This window comes from Columba livia, chromosome 5 (assembly GCF_036013475.1).
Source record: "Columba livia isolate bColLiv1 breed racing homer chromosome 5, bColLiv1.pat.W.v2, whole genome shotgun sequence".
NCBI lineage: Eukaryota > Metazoa > Chordata > Aves > Columbiformes > Columbidae > Columba > Columba livia.
In genome coordinates this window covers 25,078,951-25,101,196 of record NC_088606.1, presented here as the reverse complement: position 1 = coordinate 25,101,196, position 22,246 = coordinate 25,078,951, and the positions used below count along the sequence as shown (strand labels likewise).

The 22,246-nt window shown below is 41.2% G+C and overlaps 1 protein-coding gene across 21 annotated transcripts in view; it reads left to right on the top strand.

Moving 5' to 3' along the window:
• TTLL5 (tubulin tyrosine ligase like 5) overlaps nucleotides 1–22,246 on the top strand; it is a 144,140-nt gene extending 121,894 nt beyond the window's left edge. For 16 of the 21 annotated variants that reach the window (XR_010472873.1, XR_010472871.1, XM_065063875.1 and 13 more), the window contains 2 exons: nucleotides 6,008–6,093; nucleotides 15,519–22,246. Coding sequence is in view for 18 of the 21 variants with exons in the window: in XM_065063875.1 (XP_064919947.1) it covers nucleotides 6,008–6,093; nucleotides 15,519–15,559 (127 nt within the window). In the remaining 3 variants the exon portion in view is untranslated. Of the gene's footprint in view, nucleotides 1–6,007; nucleotides 6,094–6,884; nucleotides 6,909–15,518 lie in introns of all 21 variants that reach the window. The other 5 variants (XR_010472872.1, XM_065063876.1, XM_065063870.1 and 2 more) reach the window with 1 other exon arrangement.

The window sequence follows — 22,246 nt, the reverse complement described above, 5'->3', positions numbered from 1 at the left end:
CAAAAATTGCATTTATAACTTCCTCCCTTATACCTCCTCTACAGCCAGAAGAGTTGTAAAGCTTTCAGAGCAGGTTCCTGTGAGGTTTCCTGATTCTGTGTTCCCTTCCTGTTTAAAGAGAGAAGTTTTAGTAAAAGATTACTGATGAAAGATTACCTTGTGAATATGCCAGGGCACTGTCAGTGTATGTGGATCAAATCTGGAACTGCAAGGCTTATTTGAGGAGCTTGGACAGGTCTGCTTTGAGGAAGCTTGTGTATTTCTTGCCTGTACTCTCACTATCTTAAGAGATAGCACACTGAATTAATCCCCCAAAACTATTTAAAAAGAAAACAAGATGTAGTAGACTTTGTCAACTCGGCAAAAGCAGATGTGAGCATCAGGTCTGGCAGGTATATGCTGGTGGGTTTGCGGTCTGATTTCTTTTATGTTGGGTAGCTCATGTTAGTACAGGTGACAGGCTATGACAGTGGGTTTCTCTGCCAGGCAGCAGGGATGTGTATTTGAAGATGCCGGTGTGCTGTGCTCACTTCTTGGCAGAGGAAATGTTTATCCTTGTGAGGATGGAATTGCAGCTCCTTGGACAGACTTTACTTTGCTGCATTTTTGTGGTTTCTGCTCTGTGACAGGCAGGAGTGTGGGAAAACCGGAAAAAGTTCAGCACCAAAAATGCACAGAAGGGGATAAAAAAGCAAAAGATTCCTTCAGAATTTCAGAAAACTAATCCAAGTATTGAAGGCTGCAAGGAGCCACTCCGGAAATACTTTCCAAGTTGCCTCCAGTTGCCTCCAAGTTGCCTCCGGAAATACTTTCCAGGTTGTCTCCAGCACAAGGCTCCAAACCCATTCTTGCCATTCATGGGATCTTGCAGTAACATTTTTTCACTTACATGGAAAACAGCAGTGCCCAGCTATATCTCCAGCATACTGGGAGCTGATAATTTAAAAACTGCTGCGTCTCAGTCTAATTTAATCCATTCATTGTTGTCAGGAAAAGACCAGAGATGCATCCACAGAGGAGAGGGAATGGAGAGAAGCCTCTGTGTCAAAGGAATATAGATTAGAGAAGAAAAAGATGTCTTGCATGCTCTAGCCTGCTCTTTACAGTCCCAGGTTATTCTGTACAAAGTATTCTCTCACACTGTGTGTAGTCTGCTTTCAAAAAACTCCAGTGGCAGAAACCCCACCATGTGCTATACAAGACTATTCAAGAATCTAGACAACCTTATTATCAGAAAGTTTATCTGAATTTTTCCTTTGTTTCATCCTGTTGTATCTTGTTCCTCCTCCCTGAACCACCCTAAACACTTTCCCTTGCAAATACTTTCCATCTTTTGAATATCCTTCTACTTCTTGGGGTTTCCTAATGTTGCTTAGACTTGTTGAGGCTTTGTTAAACTCAGATAGTAGTTACACCTGCCAAGTCCTTAATTGTCTTCAATTTACTGTATTTTCTTCAGTTTGTCAGAGTGCTTGCCTTGTGGCACTCAGAACTGTGCTTTTCCAGTGTGGGACTACCATACCCTTAGGTTAGGACGTGGCAAATATCCCTCTCCATAATGTCTGATCTAAATTTGACTTTTTGGCCGCTTCATTTCTCAGTCAGGTCACTTTTGATTTGCTGCCCACTCTCACTCCCTAATACTTGTTGGCTGTTTTCCTGACCTCTTTCCTCAAAAAAAGATCTCAGTGCTATATACTATTTCCTCAAGACTCACTGAAACTAATCCCATTCTGTTGTTAAAGCTCCTGTGTTTTGTTGGGGTTTTTTTTCTCCACGTGTTTCAGTAAGCCGGACTTTATTTCTCTGTCTGCTCTTGCACCACGTGGCTTTTGTTTCACATCTTAATAAGGAACATCTTTTTAAAGTTGTTTGTAGAATTTCTCCAGAGATTGGACTGTGAAGACAAACTGAAATCAACTTTGTCTCTTTGACCTGTCTCTGCCCTGCATGCCTTATCAATTCTCTCCCAGCCGGCACACATGGCTTGTAGAAGAGGAAGAAGTAGAAAACGCAGCTACAAAGAAAAGAGATGCTAAAGATGGACAGTTCTGACTAATTCAAAAACTATCTAGTAACTTGGACACTTCCCTGGTTAAAACACAAAGGAAAAAAGTAATGGAACAGCAGACAATTCAGTCTTGTCTTTTCAGTTCCTGGCCTCTCTTGTTTTCTCAGTTTCTCAACTTGTAAAAGGTGGTAGGTTGACTTTATAATGGATTGTGTCTAAGGCAGACTCCTTGCTTAAGCTGTCAGAGCGGAAAACTGGGGCCCATATTAAGGTTTGGAAAAAGACTAACTGGGATAAATGCTACACTGACCATAAAATGGTCTTATGGGGCTCTCTACTTTTAAGTAACTGTGCTCTTATCACAAGTAGAAAGAACAGGTAGCCCAACAAGCTCTTTCTTTCCAAGAGTCAGACTGGGTCCTTGCTACGGCTTATGTTGCTGCTGCTATTGGCAGGTCTGTGAACCATGAACAAACCTGCTGATAGCTGACAGCAACTGGTAAGGTATTGGTAAGCCATGGAATGAAGTGGATGTCCCTGGAAGCAGCTTTTGGTGTATTGAGTCTTCACATTACAGATGACAGCATGCAAAGTAGAAAAATATATTAGCTCCACGGTCAGAACCCAGAGTGAACTGGTACAAGTGGTAGACGAAAAATGTTTCCGCCTTTGGGAATTACTAAGTCACAATAAATACAAATTTCTGTGCTATCATTCCTATAGTAACTTTACCGAAACCTGCTCTCTAACTATGACAGCATCAAGTAAGGCCTTGAACAGCCTGTGAACAGAACTATTCGTCAAAGAAAAGATCTCAGAAAAGTTCAGCCGTCAATAATAGACCACTGGTTATAAAGAGAGGAAATGCCAGGTAGAGAGGAGCATATAGTTCAAAATGTTACTGGGGAGAGAGAGGATCCAGGAGGATCACTGAGTTTACCAGCAATAGACTGGAACATCACAAACTGTTGGGGGTGTTGATCAACATGGCATAATTTCTTGTACTGAACTTATGTGTAAATGTCGTTCCCAACAACTCTACTTGGGAAGTCTGTTGAAACAAGTATTTCCCTCAAGTCCTAGCACCACAGCACAAAATGTTTCTACCTTGTTCTTCTTTTGTATATTTGCGTTGCATGGTGCCAGCAGCAGAAGAGCCAAAGTTCTGCTTCATGGTAACCAGTACAGAAATAGGGTAGAGGTGATGCCTTTCTCCAGGGTTCAGGAAATCCATCCCACGGTGGGGTGGAGTCCTGACTACAGTTGGACATGGCACTAGCCAGCTGTTCTAGGACAGGCTGGCCAAGCCTGACAAATGTGCCAAAAGTAGATTGATGGTCACAGAGCAAGCCCTGTAAAACACTATCATTCTGGTTTGTATCCTGTCTTGCCCATATGTGCTTATTCACAAGCATGTGTGAAGCATCTTAAGTGAGCTGAGTACATCACGCATACAAACCAAGTGCCCGCTGAAAAGAGGACAAGCAGCGGGAAAGCAAGCATGTAACAGTTACTGGAACCCCTTTCACTTCATTGCTACTGCCGTCCTGCAGCACACTTGTTTTTTTAGCTCCTGAGCATCTGGGTTAATCAAGCTGCCTGACCCTTAGACATTTTTGGCAGCAAAAGCAGTGCATCTGAGAGACATGCCTTGATTTAACACCCTGACACAGCTGGGCTCACTAGGCCTGTAGCTCTTAGCCTTTGGCTAGCCCTAGATCATACACGCAGATACACACACGGAGCTACCCTGTCCAAGAGCAACAAAGAGGAACAAGCCTCCCTGGCTCTGGGGTTTTCACATCTGTTCCTGTCCTCTTGTCAAACCTGGGCTTTTTGTGATTTGAATTTGTTAGCATCATTTCTACCCCCTCTGGACCATTAGATGCATTCATAGCATCTGTTCAAGAATTTAGTCAAGAAAGGATTTCTTTGTCACTTGTGGAACAAGAGCATCCACCAATTTTGCAGTCCAAGGCTGGGCAGTTTAGGGCTGGTTTAATGCCTAAATGAAGGAAGTCAGTATCAGTTTCAATGAGGGGTTAGCTGTATAATAGAAGGAAAAGGGCAATGGCAGATTCTTAAGTGAAGGGGACAGAGTGAGAGTTGTTTGGGTTCTTTTTAGTATTGAAGAAGAAGAAATGGAGGACATAATGGACTGCAGTGGTGAAGTACAAGCAAAAACAACACAGACATTAAAAGCAGGAACCTGAGAAAGGGTTTCAGCCAGCCCAAGGAAGAAAGTGGAAAGGGATTAACTCAGTTTAAGCAGTGAATATGTTCTGGCACAGGAGCTTCCATCAGGACAGCAGAGAGAACTTGAGGAGCCAGCTTAGTCTGATGGGAGATCCATGACCCAGAAGCAGATCTGAGAATGAGCGGAGTGGAGGTGACAGTTGAAAAAGCAAGAATCAAGGTACACTGTGGGTAGGAAGAAAAGGAGAAGGGCAAGTCTGTAGAAAGATATTTTCTAAACGTAAACCACATTTAAGGTAGAAGTGTGACTATTCCCTGTTTTGGGTTTTTGTTGTTGTACTTGCTGGCACTAGCCTTGCATTCTACCTACAGAAGGGTGAGCTGAATTTGGCTGTCAGTTGTGCTACATTAACAAAGTGGACAAGCTAATTATGAGCATGGAATCTCTACGCAAGAAGCATAAAGATCCATCTTGATTTTCAGCTCCCAGAAGGACCATGCAGTATCAGCAGCAAAAGAACCCATAAGTACAGATTCAAAATTCTCTCCAAGAGACAATAAACATAGAAACAGGCACCTCATTTGACAATAGCATTTCAGATTATGACTGACTGAAGTCAGGGCTTGCATTTGCAAATGTGTCTGTATCCCTCTCCTTTTCTCTATGAACTCCAACTTATTTCACTAAAATCCAACTGCGATAAAATACTGGAGTCCCTCACTGGCCTTTTAGCTGCCAGAAGCACCTGGATTACTGGCAACTTGCTAACTTTGAAATCTGAAAGCAAAAGGTTTAAGACAAAACTATAGAAACTGCACACGTGTGTCTGGGTCTGTTAGTCATCAGGGCATCACGTGGGGATTGGACATTACGGTGCTTTTCTAGGGGAGAGCTCACAGTAACTGTGTGACGCTGCAGAGCTGAATGAGTGAAGGAGAAGGACTCTGGCAGAGAGACAGAAGCGAATATGCAGAAGTCTGGAGTGATCAGAATAGAGCTGGGCAGGAAGGAAGAAACGCAAGAAAGGATAAGGGAGGAGAGAAAAAAACAGGAACAGATGGATCAGTTGTAAAGATTTTAAGGACAGAATACATCATTGCAGCTGTATAGTGTGACTTTGCCTTGTGAGTAGACCCATTTTGTTTTATGTAGGAGAGCATGGTGTCAATTTGGTAATACATCTTTATAAGTGTTAAAGGAAGTGAAGTTGTACTCCACAGAATATAGTTTTTCTGGAACTCAAATGTTGAGATAAATGCAGGAGGATTTGCATAAAGTATCTGCCTGAGGACTGGCACTGGACTGCGGGAGATGAAATGCATTCTGGGGGTCTCAGTTTCCAAGACAAGTGGGAAATCTTTCCTAAATGAGCTGTCTTTGCTGAGACAAGATGCAAGAACTTATCTTTTGAAAGTGGCATGGTTTTGCCAGCATGTGCATCTCTGTTCTGAGGTCGCTTAATCATTTTACTTCAAATCACGGGAATAAGGTGACCACAGCATTAGTAGTTGAGTTGTGCTTTGGTGGTCCAATACCATTTACTGTTGTCTTTATCCTGCAGAATCAGCTTCCAAGACATGGGACAATTAAATGTTTTAGGCACATTGGAGTCTTGCTGGTGGCTTGAGTGTTCACCTGTCTTACTCTGCCTTTTTCATACCAAGTTCAGGCACAGCTTCATAGATACAATGCTAGTGAGATTTTGTAAACTGGAATTCTCAATTTTTTCTTTAAGACTTTTACTCTTCCATAGTATATCTCTTTTTATCTCTGTCTGATTTGATGCTTTTACCTGTTAGGGTGACCTCCACTGAAAAGCAACTGAACGAATTCCAGAACAACCTTCATGGTGCTGCATCCTATGAGCCAGGGACAAATTCGACAGGTAAGTGCTAGTGCTGAAGATCAGGAAAGCAGTTGTGGGCATGCTGGGATGCTTTCTCAAAAACTGGCAGGAAAAAAACTTTCTCAGCAAGCAGAAGAAACACAGCTGCCTGTACTGCATGTAGTGGTTTCTAGGTAACAGTCTGAGTTCAGCTGTGCAGGGAATTTATTTCTCCTGGGATTAAAAAGACTAAACAGAAGGGAGCAAAGGCTGCATTTCATAGAGTTGGAAGAGGAAGATCCCTAAAAATGTAGCTGGAAAAAAAAAAAAACTTGGCTAAAATGGCTCCTCTTTGCATTAGGCTTTGGCTCAAAGATGCTCTGTTGTTTAAGCTTGGCCTGTAATAATGGGCCAGGACATTCTTTACATTTTTCTTCCGTGTTACAGAAAAGCCCCTGAGTTCAGAAAGGCATAGTTGAGACTTGTGAATCAGCTGCATAGTGAAGTTAATCAGCAGAGGTGAAAGTTCCCAAAGGAAAATCACTGAGACTTACAGAAGCAAATCTTCATCATTCCCTAGTGGTTAATTGATTCAAACAAGTTTATCTGCTGTTAAGGTCCCAGTAAATGAGGACCCAATTAATTTTGCACTGATGCACTATTAGCAGGTAGAGTGTAGTCTTGATGAAACCATATTACCCGTGGCCCACAATAATTTGTGATGGTGCTGTAATAGAATTTATGGACTAGAATGCTTTAAAATATTATGTTTCTGACCTTTTGTTTTGCTGTGAAAACCCTGAAAACATGACTTCAGTATCACTAATGCAGTGACCTTTGTGTTTTCACAGGCTGAAAGAAAAGCTTGCATAAGGGTGAACCACCTAATTCATCTCTTGGATATTTAGCTCTGAAACTTAAAGATGACATTTCCATTATTAATGTCAGTGATTTTATTGCTGATCCTCTAGCACAAACATTCAGCTAGTGCACTTATTGTACAGTTCCAAACTGCCTCCCACGCTTTACCATCTGCCAAAAACTCCAGTTATCCTACCAGAAATTTTATAGGGTGAATAGCCATAGTCAAAAAAACGACTCTACAGTACATTGGAATGTGACGGTGTAGGAATGCAATATAATGGGACTATCAAAATAAATAAAATTATGTCAACATGGTAGTATATGTATAATTGAGGCAAAAGTTCTGGTCTACTGTATGGTTCAAGTTGAGTTCTTAGTAAGTACAGTATATAAAGGAAGGTTACACATAAATTTACAATTAAATGTAAAAATTGAGTTCTCAATATATTGACCAAACTGGTTTGCTGAGTGGACTTAGATGCAGATGTTTGTGTGCTCAATTCTGCCTTTTTCAGGGTTTTAAGAGCACTCTCAGAATTGCCACACTGTAATTTTAAACCTCTGCAAGAGATTTCTCTCTATCTCTTATGGGTACTCTTGTTGTTACATGTGTCTGTGATAACTGTAGGTAGCATTTTTCTATCCTTCCCCGTTTCTGTGAATATTTATGCAAACCACATGTGAGGATTGTTGATACTATGAATGATGGAAGGCAACAGCCAGAGCTGCAGGAAGAATATAGGCTAGATAATTGCTACAAAGTTCAGGGTAGTCACATTCTCTGGGAGGAGTGAGAACTGAGAACCTAAGCTCATGTTCCCTTCTGTAGGACGAGGCGAGCAGCACTGTACTAAACGTATCCTCTCTGAAGCTGAAGCAAAGGGTTTACCATGCCATTTAGCTAAGAGCGTGAAGGCTTAGACTGAAGCCTGGTTTGGCTAGGGTGAGGCCAGCAGAACCTTGGTGGGTGGGTCACTCAAAGCTTCCTTGTTGCTCAAAGAGGTATAAAGCTCCAAGAACAGTGCCAAATATTGCAGTGATTGAACTAACTAGAGCAAAGCATTTGTTCTTGGAAACTTGGGAAGGATATTTTCTTCACCTTTGCACCAAGCCACTGGTATGCATCAGAGGCTGCTGTGCCCAGTCTGTGTGTCTCAGAAATTACTCTGGTCCTTCCTGCAGGAACAGCTGGTTTTCCTCTTCACTCTCTCCGTTGATTGCTTACACTAGGGCCCTGATTTCCCTCATCAGCAGCTTATTTGATGTTACTGTTTCACAGGTATTTAGTACCCTAGATACCAACTAGAGGGGTTGGAGACATAAGTCACAAAGCAGATTACAGAATAAACTGCTAGCATTTAAATAAAGAAGGCTGTGAAAAGTTGTAGAGATAAAAAAGGAACGAGGCAGAACTTATGTATAAATGTACCAATGTTGAAAAATGTCTGAGAAGATTGAATAGGCCTTCTCTAACAGCCTGAGGGTACCTATGAGGGTCTGCAGAGAAGAATCATAGATGTGTCAAAAATGACCTAACCAAAAATAAGTATGATGCTCAAAGAGCAAGTCAGGCAGTATGGAAACTTTTAACCAGATTGTTCAGAAAACAGTTCACCAGTAGTACTGTAGAATACTGGTTGTAGATACTGTTGTGCAGTGGGTTCAAGCTCTTGAGGACAGATCCCTTGAGATGGAATAAAAGGGAGAATAAAAGTCAGCGTTTCTGCAAAGCAGCTCAGGGTTCTGAAACAAACCACCACTACAATAAGTGTGGCAGCCTCTCATCCCTGTGACCACATCCTCATCTCATGGAGAGGCAGAAGTGGTGTGTGAGCTGAGTGCCACTGGCATAATGAGAGAGAAGGCAGAGATTCTCATAAGTATTTACTAAATCTGCAAGCTACCATTTGGGCATTATTTGTAGTGTCTGAACAGACAGTTTCCTATCAAAGTTCCAGGAAGTTTTAACAGGTTTTATTCTATTAAAGAAATCACAGAGTTACTGAATGTTAGGAATTGGAAGGGATCTCAAAAGATCATCTAGTCCAATCCCCCCGCCAGAGCAGGAACACCTAGATGAGGCTACACAGAAAGGCATCCAGGCGGGTTTTGAATGTCTCCAGAGAAGGAGACTCCACAACCTCCCTGGGCAGCCTGTTCCAGTGCTCTGTCACCCTCACTGTGAAGAAGTTTCTTCTCATATTTAAGTGGAACCTCCTGTGTTCCAGTTTGTAACCATTGTCCCTTGTCCCATCATTGGTCACTGAGAAGATACTAAGAATTACTACCTTTATGGAATATTCAATGTGCTTCTGACATGATTTTCACTGAAATTGAACACTTAGCTGCTAGTGGGTTGTCAGTTATTCTGAAAAAAATTGCTTTTTAAATTTTATGTTACTTTGAGGGTCCCTCAGCGTTACACTGATTGCTTCATGGAATTTAGCAATTCAGTTAGTATTAGTGAAATAGGGTGATTGGAAACTAAGAAATCAATTCTCTTTTCCAAGTCTTCTTCAGAATATAGCTTGCTGAGTAACCACTAAGATAAGTAATATGATGGGTTGTTCAGTTCCAGGTTGTCTGTATGAGGTTTTGTTTGATATGATGAGTTCAGATGATGAAGAAAGGAACCTACAGGCCAGTCTTTTTTTTTTTACTGTATATATTAACAATGTAAGATGTATGGTGACATTCTGCCATATGTTGCTGGTTTTTCTGTTCCTCTCTAGTGGCATAAGGTGAATAGTGCATTAATTCTTTTTCTCAAGAAAATGAAGTTCTAGCTAAAAAAGGGTCATATTTCCACCAGAATTTAGCTTTTGAACAACTGGCAAGAGACATCAAGGACATTCTGTAGCTAAGTGGAAGATCTCATAGTTAGAAATTTACTGTATTTACTATTCTTCCTTTTTCGCTAACACAGAGTAGGTTTTAGGGACAATAGAAGATGAAGGGCACTTTATGAAAATATAACAGCATAGTCTCAAGTAGCTTCTACATTTCTGAACTGGACTGTTTTCTGCAAGAACCTGGAGACAAGAACAATCTGAAAGTGCAGTTGTGGAGTGGATGCACAAGGTGATGACCCCAGCTGATTTTATTTGATTTAGTTTAATTTGTAAAGGTAACAGCAACTGAGTGAAATCTGTCTTCTGTCTTTGTGCTTCTCTTTCATTTGCTGCCAACTTCTTGAGAGCTTGCAAGATTTTTATTTTAAAAGCTTCAGAAGACAGAATGTCTCTGGGGTTCTGCTTTCCTATGGCACAAATATAATGTGCTAATAACCTATATGATTACAAATAAATATGAATCATGATTAAAACCGGGCAAGTCCATTGCCTGGCTCCAGACTTCACAGGACTTTCACATTCTCAGACTGATTAACAGTGGTGCAGTTTTATTGTGCTAATGTTTATATTACTAGTGTCCACACAGCTTTTCCACTATGTGTGTGGGAGAAGAGAAAAGGCATTAGACTTACTGATTAGGGAAGGTAAAAGTTAGTAATATGCTATCTGAGTTTGACAGCAGCAAAGACTGCTAATTCACGCAGTTGCAGATCTTTACCTAGTCTGGTTTAAAGCATGAATCCCGAACTAATTTATTTGTATTCTAGTTCGCTTGAGAATACTTTATACAAAAGGTGAATGTTGAAACTCAGAAGCCAGGGAGGAAATTTCTTGGGCCAGGTGGTACAGGCTTGATTTTATTCCCTGTGATTTCCCGGTCTGTATCTGAGCTTAGTTGCAGGATGATGCACAGCTGTCTCTTTATTTTGGACATTCACCTGGCCCTCACATCTGCATGAATGCCAAGTCTTGAAGGTATGCAACTCTTTGAAATAAAGTGTATCATCATCTGTAAGGGCTTAAAACTGGATCCTGAACTGTTGAGAGACTACTTGAAGAATATGTGGATTAATAAACTGGTTTGGATCTAATCCATGTAGGAGGCAGGCTGCTGTTCTTAGTTTTCTAGTGATTTCCTTCTTTAGGGTAAGGTGGAGAGCAGTGTCTGAACACCATCCAAATAAGGTGAATGTGCAAGCAGTGTGGTCTGATACACAGCAATGAATGTAGCTTGCTTGCAAACTAGTTGCAAACTAGTTGCAAACTAGTACAGAGCACTTTTACGCTTACGCTTCTCTGCATCTAGCACACTCCAGATTTTTTCATTTTACAGGAGATCTGCAGGTAGACTGCATATTTCTGAAGGTTTTTTTATATCCAAGATTATTGTGTGGTCCTTCATAAGAAGGTCATATATATCTTGTTATTGAAGACCTGAAATTAGAGTTAATGTCGGAATGGCTAAGCTGTGACTGGCTGTTTTCTTTCCACTGCTTGAATTAACATTATTCCTGGAGTGCAGCCTCTTTCATATAAGCTTGAGGAAAGAAGAGATTCTTTTAGCAGGTGTGCAAAAGTACAAGCTTCAAAATTGTACTGCATCAGCAACAAAGAAAAAAAAAGAAAAATACAAGTAAACACAGCAGACATTTAAACAACACACATACAATAACATTAGATTGTTTGCCAAATATAAACAAAGAAAATGCCTGAGATTTATCAGCCAGTGTCTCTCAACTCTCTTGGAGCACAAAGAGTGGGGATGGGATGGAATGGGATGGGATATGTACTGTTGCCACTGTGCATGGCCTGTGTCAAACTCTCAGCCACTTGCTACAGTAGGATGGAATTCCCAGCTGCCCAGCCTTGTCCAGGCTTCTTCAGCTTCTGCCAGGCTCCCCAGCAGCCTCAGACGGCAGTAGATTGTTGAACACCAGTGTATTTATTTTTATGTTGTTACCACATTCCCAAGAGGAGCCTTGGCTATGATTTCAGCTGGTCTCACCATACTGTCCAAATCCTTCATCAGGAGCAGCTGGGAAAAGAAGTCACTCAGGTTTCTGCACAGCACATTGCTGGTACGCCTCTTCCCTCCCACTAATCCTGTTAATTCCAGTCTTCATTTGCCACCCTCCTGTTCTCTCTTGTTGCTGTGACTGACTGCACAAGTGGTGTTGACTTTGAAAGGTGACCTTCAGCTGGGCACCTCGAGTAACCTCTGCCTCAGACTACTTTGGCTACATATGCACAAGATATCTTATGACACAAAAGAGCAACTTTTGATGTCACCTCAGTACTTATCTTAGTCCAGCAATGGAGTAATTATGAGCTCTTCCACAGAAATCCTTCCAGAACCACCTGTCTGGCTGAGAAGCTCTGGGTGGGTCACTGAAAGGGAACTGCAGTGTGATACCCAACACCCTGCATCAAAAGACCTCCTCCTTATCCCATTTTTAGTGCTCTTTGAAGGAGCGGGGAGCCATTACCTAATGACTAGCAATGAGCAAACATTGATTTCTCTGACCAATACCTTTTAAATAGATACAAATGATCCACAGGGCATGATTCTGTTCAGGTTTATCCAGTTACCAGAAAACTGTAAGTCTCATTAAATCCCAGCAGAGTGTAAAGCTCTGCCAAAAGCAGCATTCCAGGCCCTTCTCAGTTCATGTTAAGATAATGTCTAACTCAGTCATCGCCTCTCAGCTGGAGCTGAGGGTCAGTGCTCACTTCTAATGATGAGAAATTACATTAATCCTTAGCTCGTGTGAGCAGCCTCCCTCTCACACCTCTGGTCAAACTTTTGCCTTTCTTTAATGAAAGGAAGGAGCTTTTTCTTGTTGCTTCTGGTCTCATGCCACTGAAATGACATTCCAAGTCTCAGGACCACTGGGAAAGCAGGAGAAAAAAAGAAAGGACAGTCTCTAGAAATTGGCTTCCCCGGTTAAGAACTAGAACCCGGCTTGAATTTTAGGAGCCTTCACTTCTGACAGGCTCAAAGAAAACTCTGAAGCAGGATAAGTAATGACTTCAGGCAGTTGGCATTTTTGTCTGCCTGGAGGCTGAGTGTTGCTTGTTCTCAGTAGTTGGGTGATGGCGAACTGCCTGCATTTCATTGCTGTGTTGGAAATGTCATTCAAGATCAGGTGTGCAAAGACTGGGGTGAGGTTATATAATGTCTTGGCTACTTCTGTCTCACATCTGGCCTTTTGGCATTAAGCTACCTATAGAGAGGATGACTTTGCCCATCCAAATTGGATTTTGTTTTAATCTGGCATTATTTTATTGAGACTAAAAATAGAAGCCAAAATGTGTGTGAATAGGGTAAAAGGAGTGTCTGGAGTTATGAAATGAAATGTGAGCAAGAGCCAGAGAAGAGAGAGCCACAACAAACCAGGGAGTAGGTAGCTGAACAAGAGAAATCAGCGTGAATGCTGTCAAGTACGGAAAGGCATTAGCAGTCAGGGTGGGGAGCCCACCCAGTGTCTTCTCTGCAACATGGGGAGTGGGAGAGCTCATGCTGGCTTCTACTGCTGTTTTTCCACTTGCTAATGAGGCTGCTCACCATTTTTTTCAGGCGGGGAGACTTCACTCAAATACAGTTGTGGGTGCTGTTTGTGTCACCACCCCCTCCTCAAGTAAATTTTCATGCTGCTTTCCCGTGCCTGCCCAGTCCAGCAAGTCAACTTGAAATTGTGCCCAAAAGATGGGGGAGGGCACGCTGGCCTTCTGTTGTCAGCTGTCCTGGCTTGCTAGCGTCAGTCACAGATGGATATAAATAAATCCTATCCATTTAGTGCCTTTCTTAGTTGCACTATATATTATCAAGAGAATGCTGGGCATCACTCTAGGATTAGAAATTCCCTCAGCTCTAGGATAAAAAAAAATCTGAATTTCTAGGATTAGCAGAGCTTCTCAGGGAGAATGGAAGTTCCTGTTTTCAACACTAGATTTGCTTCTCAGTTCTGCCACAGACTTGCTGTGGGTACGATGAAACAGCCCAAACTAGCTCTAAAAAATGTTAGCATGGGTCCTTGACCCAGTGCTGTCATCTAACCTAGTGCTCTGCTCTGTCTCATTCCTGCAGCTTGAAAGCAGAGTAGTTCAGGTGCTGGTGTCTGACCCAGACTGTGCACGTCTGTGCTGGGAAAGTCTACATGACACTGAATTTTAGTGTGCAGGTATCCCGTAAATGAGTTTATAGAATTCCTGTGATTTCCTTGTGACTCAGAATCATACCCATTAAATGGATGTAATTCTTTTCTTCCCACTATGTAACTGTTCTAGGTACAAAAGTGTTGAGGTGCAGTCATCGATGACATAATAGTATGTAAACATGCAGGCAGACATACAGGCAGATACTTTACATCTCCTGGCAGGCAGAGAATAAAGGAGATTCATTCTGTTGTATGTGGTGATTCACTCCAATGACTCTCATCACTAGGGAGAATCAACCCTTAAGGTTGGCTGCTGTCTGGAATGTGGGGTTTTTTCTGTCCCCCCTACTCAACCAGAAGGAGGTGGAATGCTCACCAGTAGCTTTGAAATTATAAGACTTCATAGAATTATATACATAAGTATTTATGAAGTTAATAAACTAGCCATGAGCTGCATTCATGGTAGGAACCTACATACTTGCTTGTAGACATAGGAATGTCCCTCTCTGTGTTGAGTTCTCAAGGTAGCTGTACAAGAGGAACTCACACAAACTGCTTTTAATTCCATTTATGAGAAAAGGCAAACTATATTGTGCATTTCTGTAGGAAAAGGAAGGCCCAAAAGTCTCTTCAAAACAGGAAGATGAGGTTGAAGTTGGCTGCCTCTTTCCTGTCACTTTGTTTCCTTAATTTCAGCATATTGCCAAGGGATAGGTTTTCTGGACTGGTATCCTATCTTAATACACATCGTTGACAGTTTGGTTCCTAATTCAGGTTCCAAACTTTGTGTGCAGTGACACAGCTGGCAAACCTGCTTTCTAAACATCTTTCCAGATCCTCTGTACTGTGTGATGTTTGGCTCTATGCTGGGCTTTCAAGGAGAGTGTATTTTTAAAAATATAGCAGTATTTTTAATAAACAGCTCTCAACAAATGTCTCTGGCATTTAGGAGCAAGCTGATGTGCTAAATACATAGGACAAGCTTTACCTACTAGATTAGCTGTTAGCTGTAAGATGCAAACTGTCCAAAATAAACCTGGTACATTTCCAAGTGTTTTGGATTTTTCTTTTTAAAGTACTGTCTAAGGACAGATGACATTGACTTTTTCCCATAACATGGCTAAGTAGGAAAATGTCTCAGTATGTAGAATTCAAATCTATAACAATGGGAAGAAAATGTTTTCCTTATCCTCATTTTGTTTCTTTTAACGATCAACCTTTTCACAACCCCATCTCCCCTGCATCAAGGTTCTCAGCATCTTTTGGAGTGGGGAAGTAGACTCCCATGGGTAAAAGGCATGAAGAAAGAGACAAAGCGTATGGGGGAAGAATTCAGAGCTACTGGAGGAGCATGTGAAGAAATGAGTCAGAGGTGAAGAGGGTGTTCTGGGGCTTGAGAAGAATACCAAGAATACTTTTTCACACAGTAGCTTATTAAGTTAGGTTTTGTCATACTGATTTTTGACCTCATCTGTTCCTGTAAAGAGAAGTTGTGTGATGGGGAGACTCAGATTTCTGATGATGGCTGACATTTGCAGAGCAGTGCAGCAGTTTTTCTCCACAAAAAAAGTCCCTCGTGATTCATCAAAATCTTTGCTTTGTGTTTTTCCAGCCTCTGCTTGCAGAGAAGGACTAACACTGAACACCAGGTGAGGAATCCAGGGTGTTGCTTCAAGCATGGGTCAAAGGCAGCAGTGACTTCGTACCACCACACTCCCATAACACCCAGGAAAGAGTGAAGAGGAGGTCCTGGTGAGGGGAGAACCCACTGAGGAGAGTGCTTGAACATCTGTAGAAGCTGGTGATACACCTGCAACCTGAGGTGAATGGCTGCCTCTGAGAGCTTCTGCTGCTGAGTCTTGGGGTCTCTTCCTCACACCTCTTCTTGATCACTAACCGTGAAATCTTCCTGTAAGACAGAGGTCTTCAAGCCGTCTGTATTGTTCTTCCTAAGGTCTAAGCTTGAACATAAAGTCTCATTTGCTCAGCTATTTCAGTTTGTCCTAGTCTGGTAAGAGCCAAGAGTCTCTGCTGTCATTGTATGGCAACCATTAGCAGAGAAAAACATTAGAACATACATCTGGAGACATCCATGTTGGTTGCCATCTTGAATTTTGGCACAGAGCCATAGAAATGATTGGTTTGAATAAAGTCATTTCATTTGTTTGTTTTGGTTATAATTTCAGTTATTCACACCCCCAAAATATTTGCTGTCATTATATTGGACAGGATTTAAAATCTGTCTTTATGTTTCACTGCTGGATGCTTATGTTCTGTGTGGCTTATTTTTGTATTTTGATTTCTGTTTGTTTAAGCTTTGTAAACTTTTAAAATTGGCTGATGTTTTCAGACCCAGGCTTGAACCCTAAGGCACAGGTGGCTCTTATCAGTTGCAATGGTGGCTTGGTGAAGCACTCCAGTTAAAATTTGCCTAATGCTATGAAAATTAATTTGCTTGTGTTAGAAAATAACATCAGCAGCTGGAAAATGTATTGGAGAGATGATCCACCCATCCTTTAAATACACAGGAAGCAGCTTCAGCTCTGGCTCTTTGTTGGTGCCAGGTTAAAGGAAAATCAGTGTTTTGCAACTTCTGCCTTGTCAAGCAGCAAGTGGTATGACTGTAATTCTCAAAGGGTACAAAATCTCGTGTTGTTTGTATCAGAGCCCTCAGAGACTGGATTCTAACAACCTGTTTGATCTTATTGCACAGCTCCTTTTTCATTTCTAGCCTGTACAGTCAGTGTTAAGGCAGTATTCTCATATGTTGTCAGGTAGATAATGATCAACCCAAATGGCTGACAAAAGGAACAGTGTCAGAGGAGGAATGTGTTTTCTCTTGAAATGATGGTGTTCATGTTTACTCTTGGATTGTGCATATTTTCTGTCATTCAAGACCAGACAAATTGTGAGAAGATGAAGTAGTTATGTTCATACCCTGTTAGCTTTACTATCACTTGCTCAAGGCATGAATTCATAGGACAGAACATGCATTTTTCTATTTCTGTTCCACTCACAGATAGAACAGACATTGAATACTTCATTTGTCCAAAATGCTCTGATGTAGCTGTTCCCTTTCTTAGTTCCTTGGTGTATCTTTCATTTCCTAGACAGTCATGATACTGTTCATTTTCTCTGTATTCTTCATCTCTGTTCTTCAAGAACTCCACAGCACTTGTCTGCTGCCTGGGCCGCCATCACATATCAGTGAACAAGAGACTGGTAAAATCTTGTGAAGTTACTTTCAGATCACGTCCCTTCTGTCTTTAGTCACTTAATTCCACCCATGGATCTCTGAGGTAGATGTTTCTACTGGAGCACCAAGTTGTTGGATCATGCTTACTGAAAATTAAGTTGCAGAGGTTGCTACTTCAATCTTCTGCACATTCTCAGTAGCTGTGGGCTTCGCGATCTTGGGCCTGTCTTCTCATAGCCTACTCTGCTACGTGTGGTATTGGCTACAGCCTCCAGCTTCTTGCTAGAACTGTTGGAGGTAGTATTTCACTGTAAGATTTAGCTTCAGTAAATAACAGATTCCATTCCTTTATTTTCTCCCAGGGGAACTGAATTATCCTTATTCCACTGGGTTTCATTTGCAGGATAGAGTACCACTAGGATATATATCCTTGTACAGCCCTCATCTCTGTTTTTGTTCTCTCGTTTCTTTGTTCAGGTTGTCACAGCCACCACTGAAAACTATAGAGAGGTTTGGAGAACAGAGATTTAAATGCACAGTTGTCCCAGGAAAGGTGATTGTCTTCAGAGCATCGTCAGCAGAAGCAGTATTCTTACATCTTTGTCTGGCAGATCACCAGTTAGTACTGGCTTATTATGAACATACGTTAATTGTTTTGTCAGCTTTGTCAGTCTCCCACCTACTCATTTTGGGGGGGTGATTTGTACTTAGTTATAGCCAGAATATTTTCTGAACTTCTTTGCATTGCATGTTAGATGTAGTCAACACCCCATCTGTAACTGTGATGGCTTACTAGGAGTGTATCAGACATCTTGTCTGATTTTTGATATATTCAGAGAGATGCACGTTGCAGTCCAAGAATGCTGTTACCTGTTAGCACGTGCAATAGAGAATGAGGAACAAATCCTGTGAATCCAACCTCTTATTTTTTCCATCTCCCTGTAGTCCTCAGCCTGGAGTCAATGTATGTCTTTGTGCGTGGTGGATACTGTGTACTTAAGGATAACATATGTATTTTGTCTCTTTGCAGCTCTGCTACTTCCATGTGTGTCCCTTTTCAAAAGCTTCTCAGAGAGCACTTCAGTTAAGAGGTTCAGTGGGAAGGCATAGAGCAGTTTCCCACACCTCTTGCAGAGAAGGCATTTTGCAGGAAGTGTCTTCTAGTGCAAGGGAGGAAAGGGGTGTGTAGCAAACCGTTTTGGATTTATAATAGTTGCACATGAGTGGAGTACTGTTACATATATGCTTCTCAAGTGGGGATTAGTTTGTCTTTGCTCTTACAACATTTACTTCCCTGTATTCATCAATGAGTTTCATCAGAAGTGCCTTTGTTTACTGTGAGAAAATAAAATTACCAATAGAAAGCCCCAACAATCATTCAGCATCTACTGCAGTGGTGAGACTGGATAATGTAACCAAGGGCTCCTCCTCTTCTGTCACATTCTGTAATGCTTGCATCACTTCTAAGTAAAGAAGCCTGTTCCAATGACAGAGAATCAGGCTTGTTAGTCTTGAAAGGAGTAAGGTACACGTCAGAGTCCTGGAGGCTGAGGTTATGCAGAGTTCATACAAGCGTTGTGTGCTCTGTTTAGACGATGAGCATACCACAACGTAAAAATTCAGAGAAGCAGCTGAGTTGTACTCAGTACACAGATTATTAAATTCACTTTTACATCACTCATCTTGGCCTTTAAAGCAGCCTCACAAGTTGTGTGAGTGCCATCAGCAGGAGATCAGGTTGTGACACTCGATAGACCACTTAGTCTTGGATGCTAAGGAGACATACTCGGATTTACATTCTCAAGACTAGATATGCTTTTGGACAATCGTGGTTTGTTGGAAATGCTCCTCATTTTGATGCCCGGAAGGCTGACACACATATCTCTGATAGCAGTTTCCCTGCTGTGGCAGAAAGTTTTGGTAAAGTGGCAGAAAGTCTTTGTTTACTAGTAGGAATCTCAATGCTGTGCTTCTTCCTTATACCAGAATATGGATAGTCTCTGTGTGCATGGAGTTGAGTGTCTGGTAGTGCTGGACCATTCCTCCTCTTTACCTGTGAAAGAGAGTGTTGACTTATAGACAAGTTTACAGAACAGACTGGATTCTCAGCTTGCATTCTTTCAGGCCTGTACCTTGTACTAATACAAGAGTTCCAGTCATTTTGGATTATTTGTTTGAAACGGAAGTAGTCTGGCTCCTGACTTATTTTTCTTAAGGTTTACTTGATCAAATGGCCAAGGACTTTTCTTCCTCACTCAGTCCTAGGTTTGCTGGTTGTAATGTTCCCGTTTGAATCTGGATGGGTTATTTGCTAGCATATAAATAGTTGGATTTTTTTGGTTGCACTAAGTAACTGGCTGATTGATCCTCTTTGTACTATTTCCTTTTGGGACACATTATTCATATGGATCTGTCATGAGTTTCTTCCAAAGGAAGCTTCTGAGCTTTACTTAAACCTGGGACTTGACCTCTTTTGCTTCTTTCTAGAACCTCGTGTTTCTAGAGCGAAGACATCCTTGTTTATGCCAAACATGAGGAGGACCTTATTTTATTTTTACAGAGTCAGGTCAAGAAGTCCTTGAGATGGGTTATACCAAGAGCACAAAAATTAACATTTGTAGTTCTCTTCATGCAGAAAGTGGTTAATTGAAGAGGTGGGCAAGGAGGAGTGTAAGGCAGTAATTGTTCACCATGTTTCCCACTAGAAGAAGAGCATCAAATGAACCTTAACAGTTATCAGATTCAAAGCAAAGAAAGGGGGAAGAGGGGCTGATTTTTCTTCATAGTATATAATTGACCTATGGAACTCCTTGTCACAAGATGATGTGGATACAAAGAAGTGTATGTGGTTTGAAAAAAGTAGACAAATCCATGAAAAAGTAATCTATTAGGGCATATTAAATCTTAAAAAAACCCAACCAGCCAAACAAACAAAAAAAATACACAAGAAACCAAGAAACAACCAAAAAACCCCCAACCAAACAGAAAATTTAAAAAAACCCACCACAAACCAACAACAAGCAGGAAGTTTCTAAGACTTTTCAAGTGACTGTTACAGGGAAGTATCACAATGGGATTTTCCAATTTTCAGCTTGTCTATCAGGCATATGCTGTTGACCACTGTCAGATACAAGAGGTGGCCTAGATGGTCTTGCAGTTTGACTTTGTATGGGTGTTTGTATGGGTGTTTTATTTTGACAGTTGCAGTACAGTATACTAAAACATGCAGTTTGTCCACACCCTCACCTACGTGGGCACTATGTATTGCAGAGGCTTTCAGAATGATGAAGCTTTTACAAGAGCATTAAAGGACACCAAGATCCACCTCTAAACAGTTGTGATTTGGGGGGAAAGTAGGCTGCTGTATGGAACTCATCCATAATAACGACGTTTGTTAAGGGTTAATTGCTTAAATGTGGAAAAGAAAATACCACCAACTGAAGCTCTTAAGTTATCTTATTCGTACACGTTTACTTCTCACCATCTTTGTTTTCCAAAGTGCTTGAGTACAGAGCACCTTAAGAGTGAATGTGCACAACCACAGCACATCTTAAAGAAATACAGTACCTGGTAACTGCTTTCTTCCCACTTTAGAACCCTACTGTCCTTTTCCAATGAATGAGATTAAGTTTCCCATCTGCCTTAGAGATGAGTATTTGGGAAACGCAAGCTGATCTTCTCCAAAATTGTTGTATTCTGAGTTTTTGAAACAGCCTCTTGGTGCAGTTTTAACACAGAGGACAAACTCCCATGAACTAAAGGTGACAAACAAGACACCAAACCTGCCCTGAAGAGTCTGCTCTGTCTGTTACCTTACCAAAAAAAAGGATTTTACTGGCCCTCATTGAAAAAGAGCTTTCACTGCTGCTTCAGATTTAAAGGAAAGAAACACTGATCACTGTGGTGACCCTGGTGTGAGGCCTTTGCCAGTGCTATTCACTGAATCATGGTGATTCCCTGGGGAAAAGAGTAGACTTAACAGGGCCCCTTCTGTACAATTCCATGCCTACAGCACACACAATGGACTTGCGAAATCATATATTCTCTGAAAAGGCATAGCTTCTCTATCTGACCTATCAGACGAAAAAAAGTGAGTTGGTCTTAAGAAAACAAACTTGATGCAATTGTTGAGAATTTGGGGCTGTTAAAAATGTATATTTTATTACCAGAGTCTCTGTCATTTGTTTGGGGTAGGTAGAAGATGTGCTGTTATCTCAGCATTTGGTTATTTCAGCATTTGGTCTTCACATTTCAGATGTGCTGTTATCTCAGCATTTGTTATTTCAGCATTTGGTCTTTTGCCTACTGGTGTTTTGGATGTGCAGCAGAAGACAACGCCAGAACGTCAGTTTAATTTGGTGTCTCTACAAGGATATTTCAGAAAATCTCATTTTACCATAGTTACGGCAACGGTAAAGTGTAGCCTCCTTCCCTCACACTAAGAGGAGACAAGTTACTGTACTCAATGTATTTATGTTCAAAACTCATAAAATCTCCACAAAAAAATACTTTGGAGTTACTGATCTAATTGCCGTGTCTTGAATAATATCATGTCAATAGTCAGGAAAGGATCTTTTCAAAGTTCCTCTGCTGGCAAGTCCCAATGTTTGACTGTCATCACTCCCTCAATTTTACTATAAAATTTGTTGGGGTTTTTTTCTGAAATTGGGGAAGAAAAATGACAAGGGATTTCCCCCACTGTTTCCAGTAATTACTATGCAGGATTCATCTCATGTTTTTCAAGCGGATTTGCCTTATTTATATGGCTTTCTGAAAAGGTCATGCTGTGTCATATATTTAATACCTATAGGATGTCTGTGCCATTCTTCAAGGTGTGCAGATGGACAGCTGTGAATCTATCGGGAGGGCAAATGAAGCTGTAAGCATATGTTAGTGCCACTAGTTACAGTACTGAGCATTCCCATTGCATGATGCTTCCTCCATTTAAATTAAGATTGTTTTCCCTCCTGCAAGTGTGTTTTCTCCAGCATTCCTAATTCTGGAAATTCAATGTGGAACACATTTTGTCTATGATATCAGATTTCTTCTTTTCCCCAGACCTACAAAACTCATGTCTCCATATATCTACTGAAAATTTCTCATGAAAAATATCTAAGAATAAAGACTGATGGCTCTTCCTGACA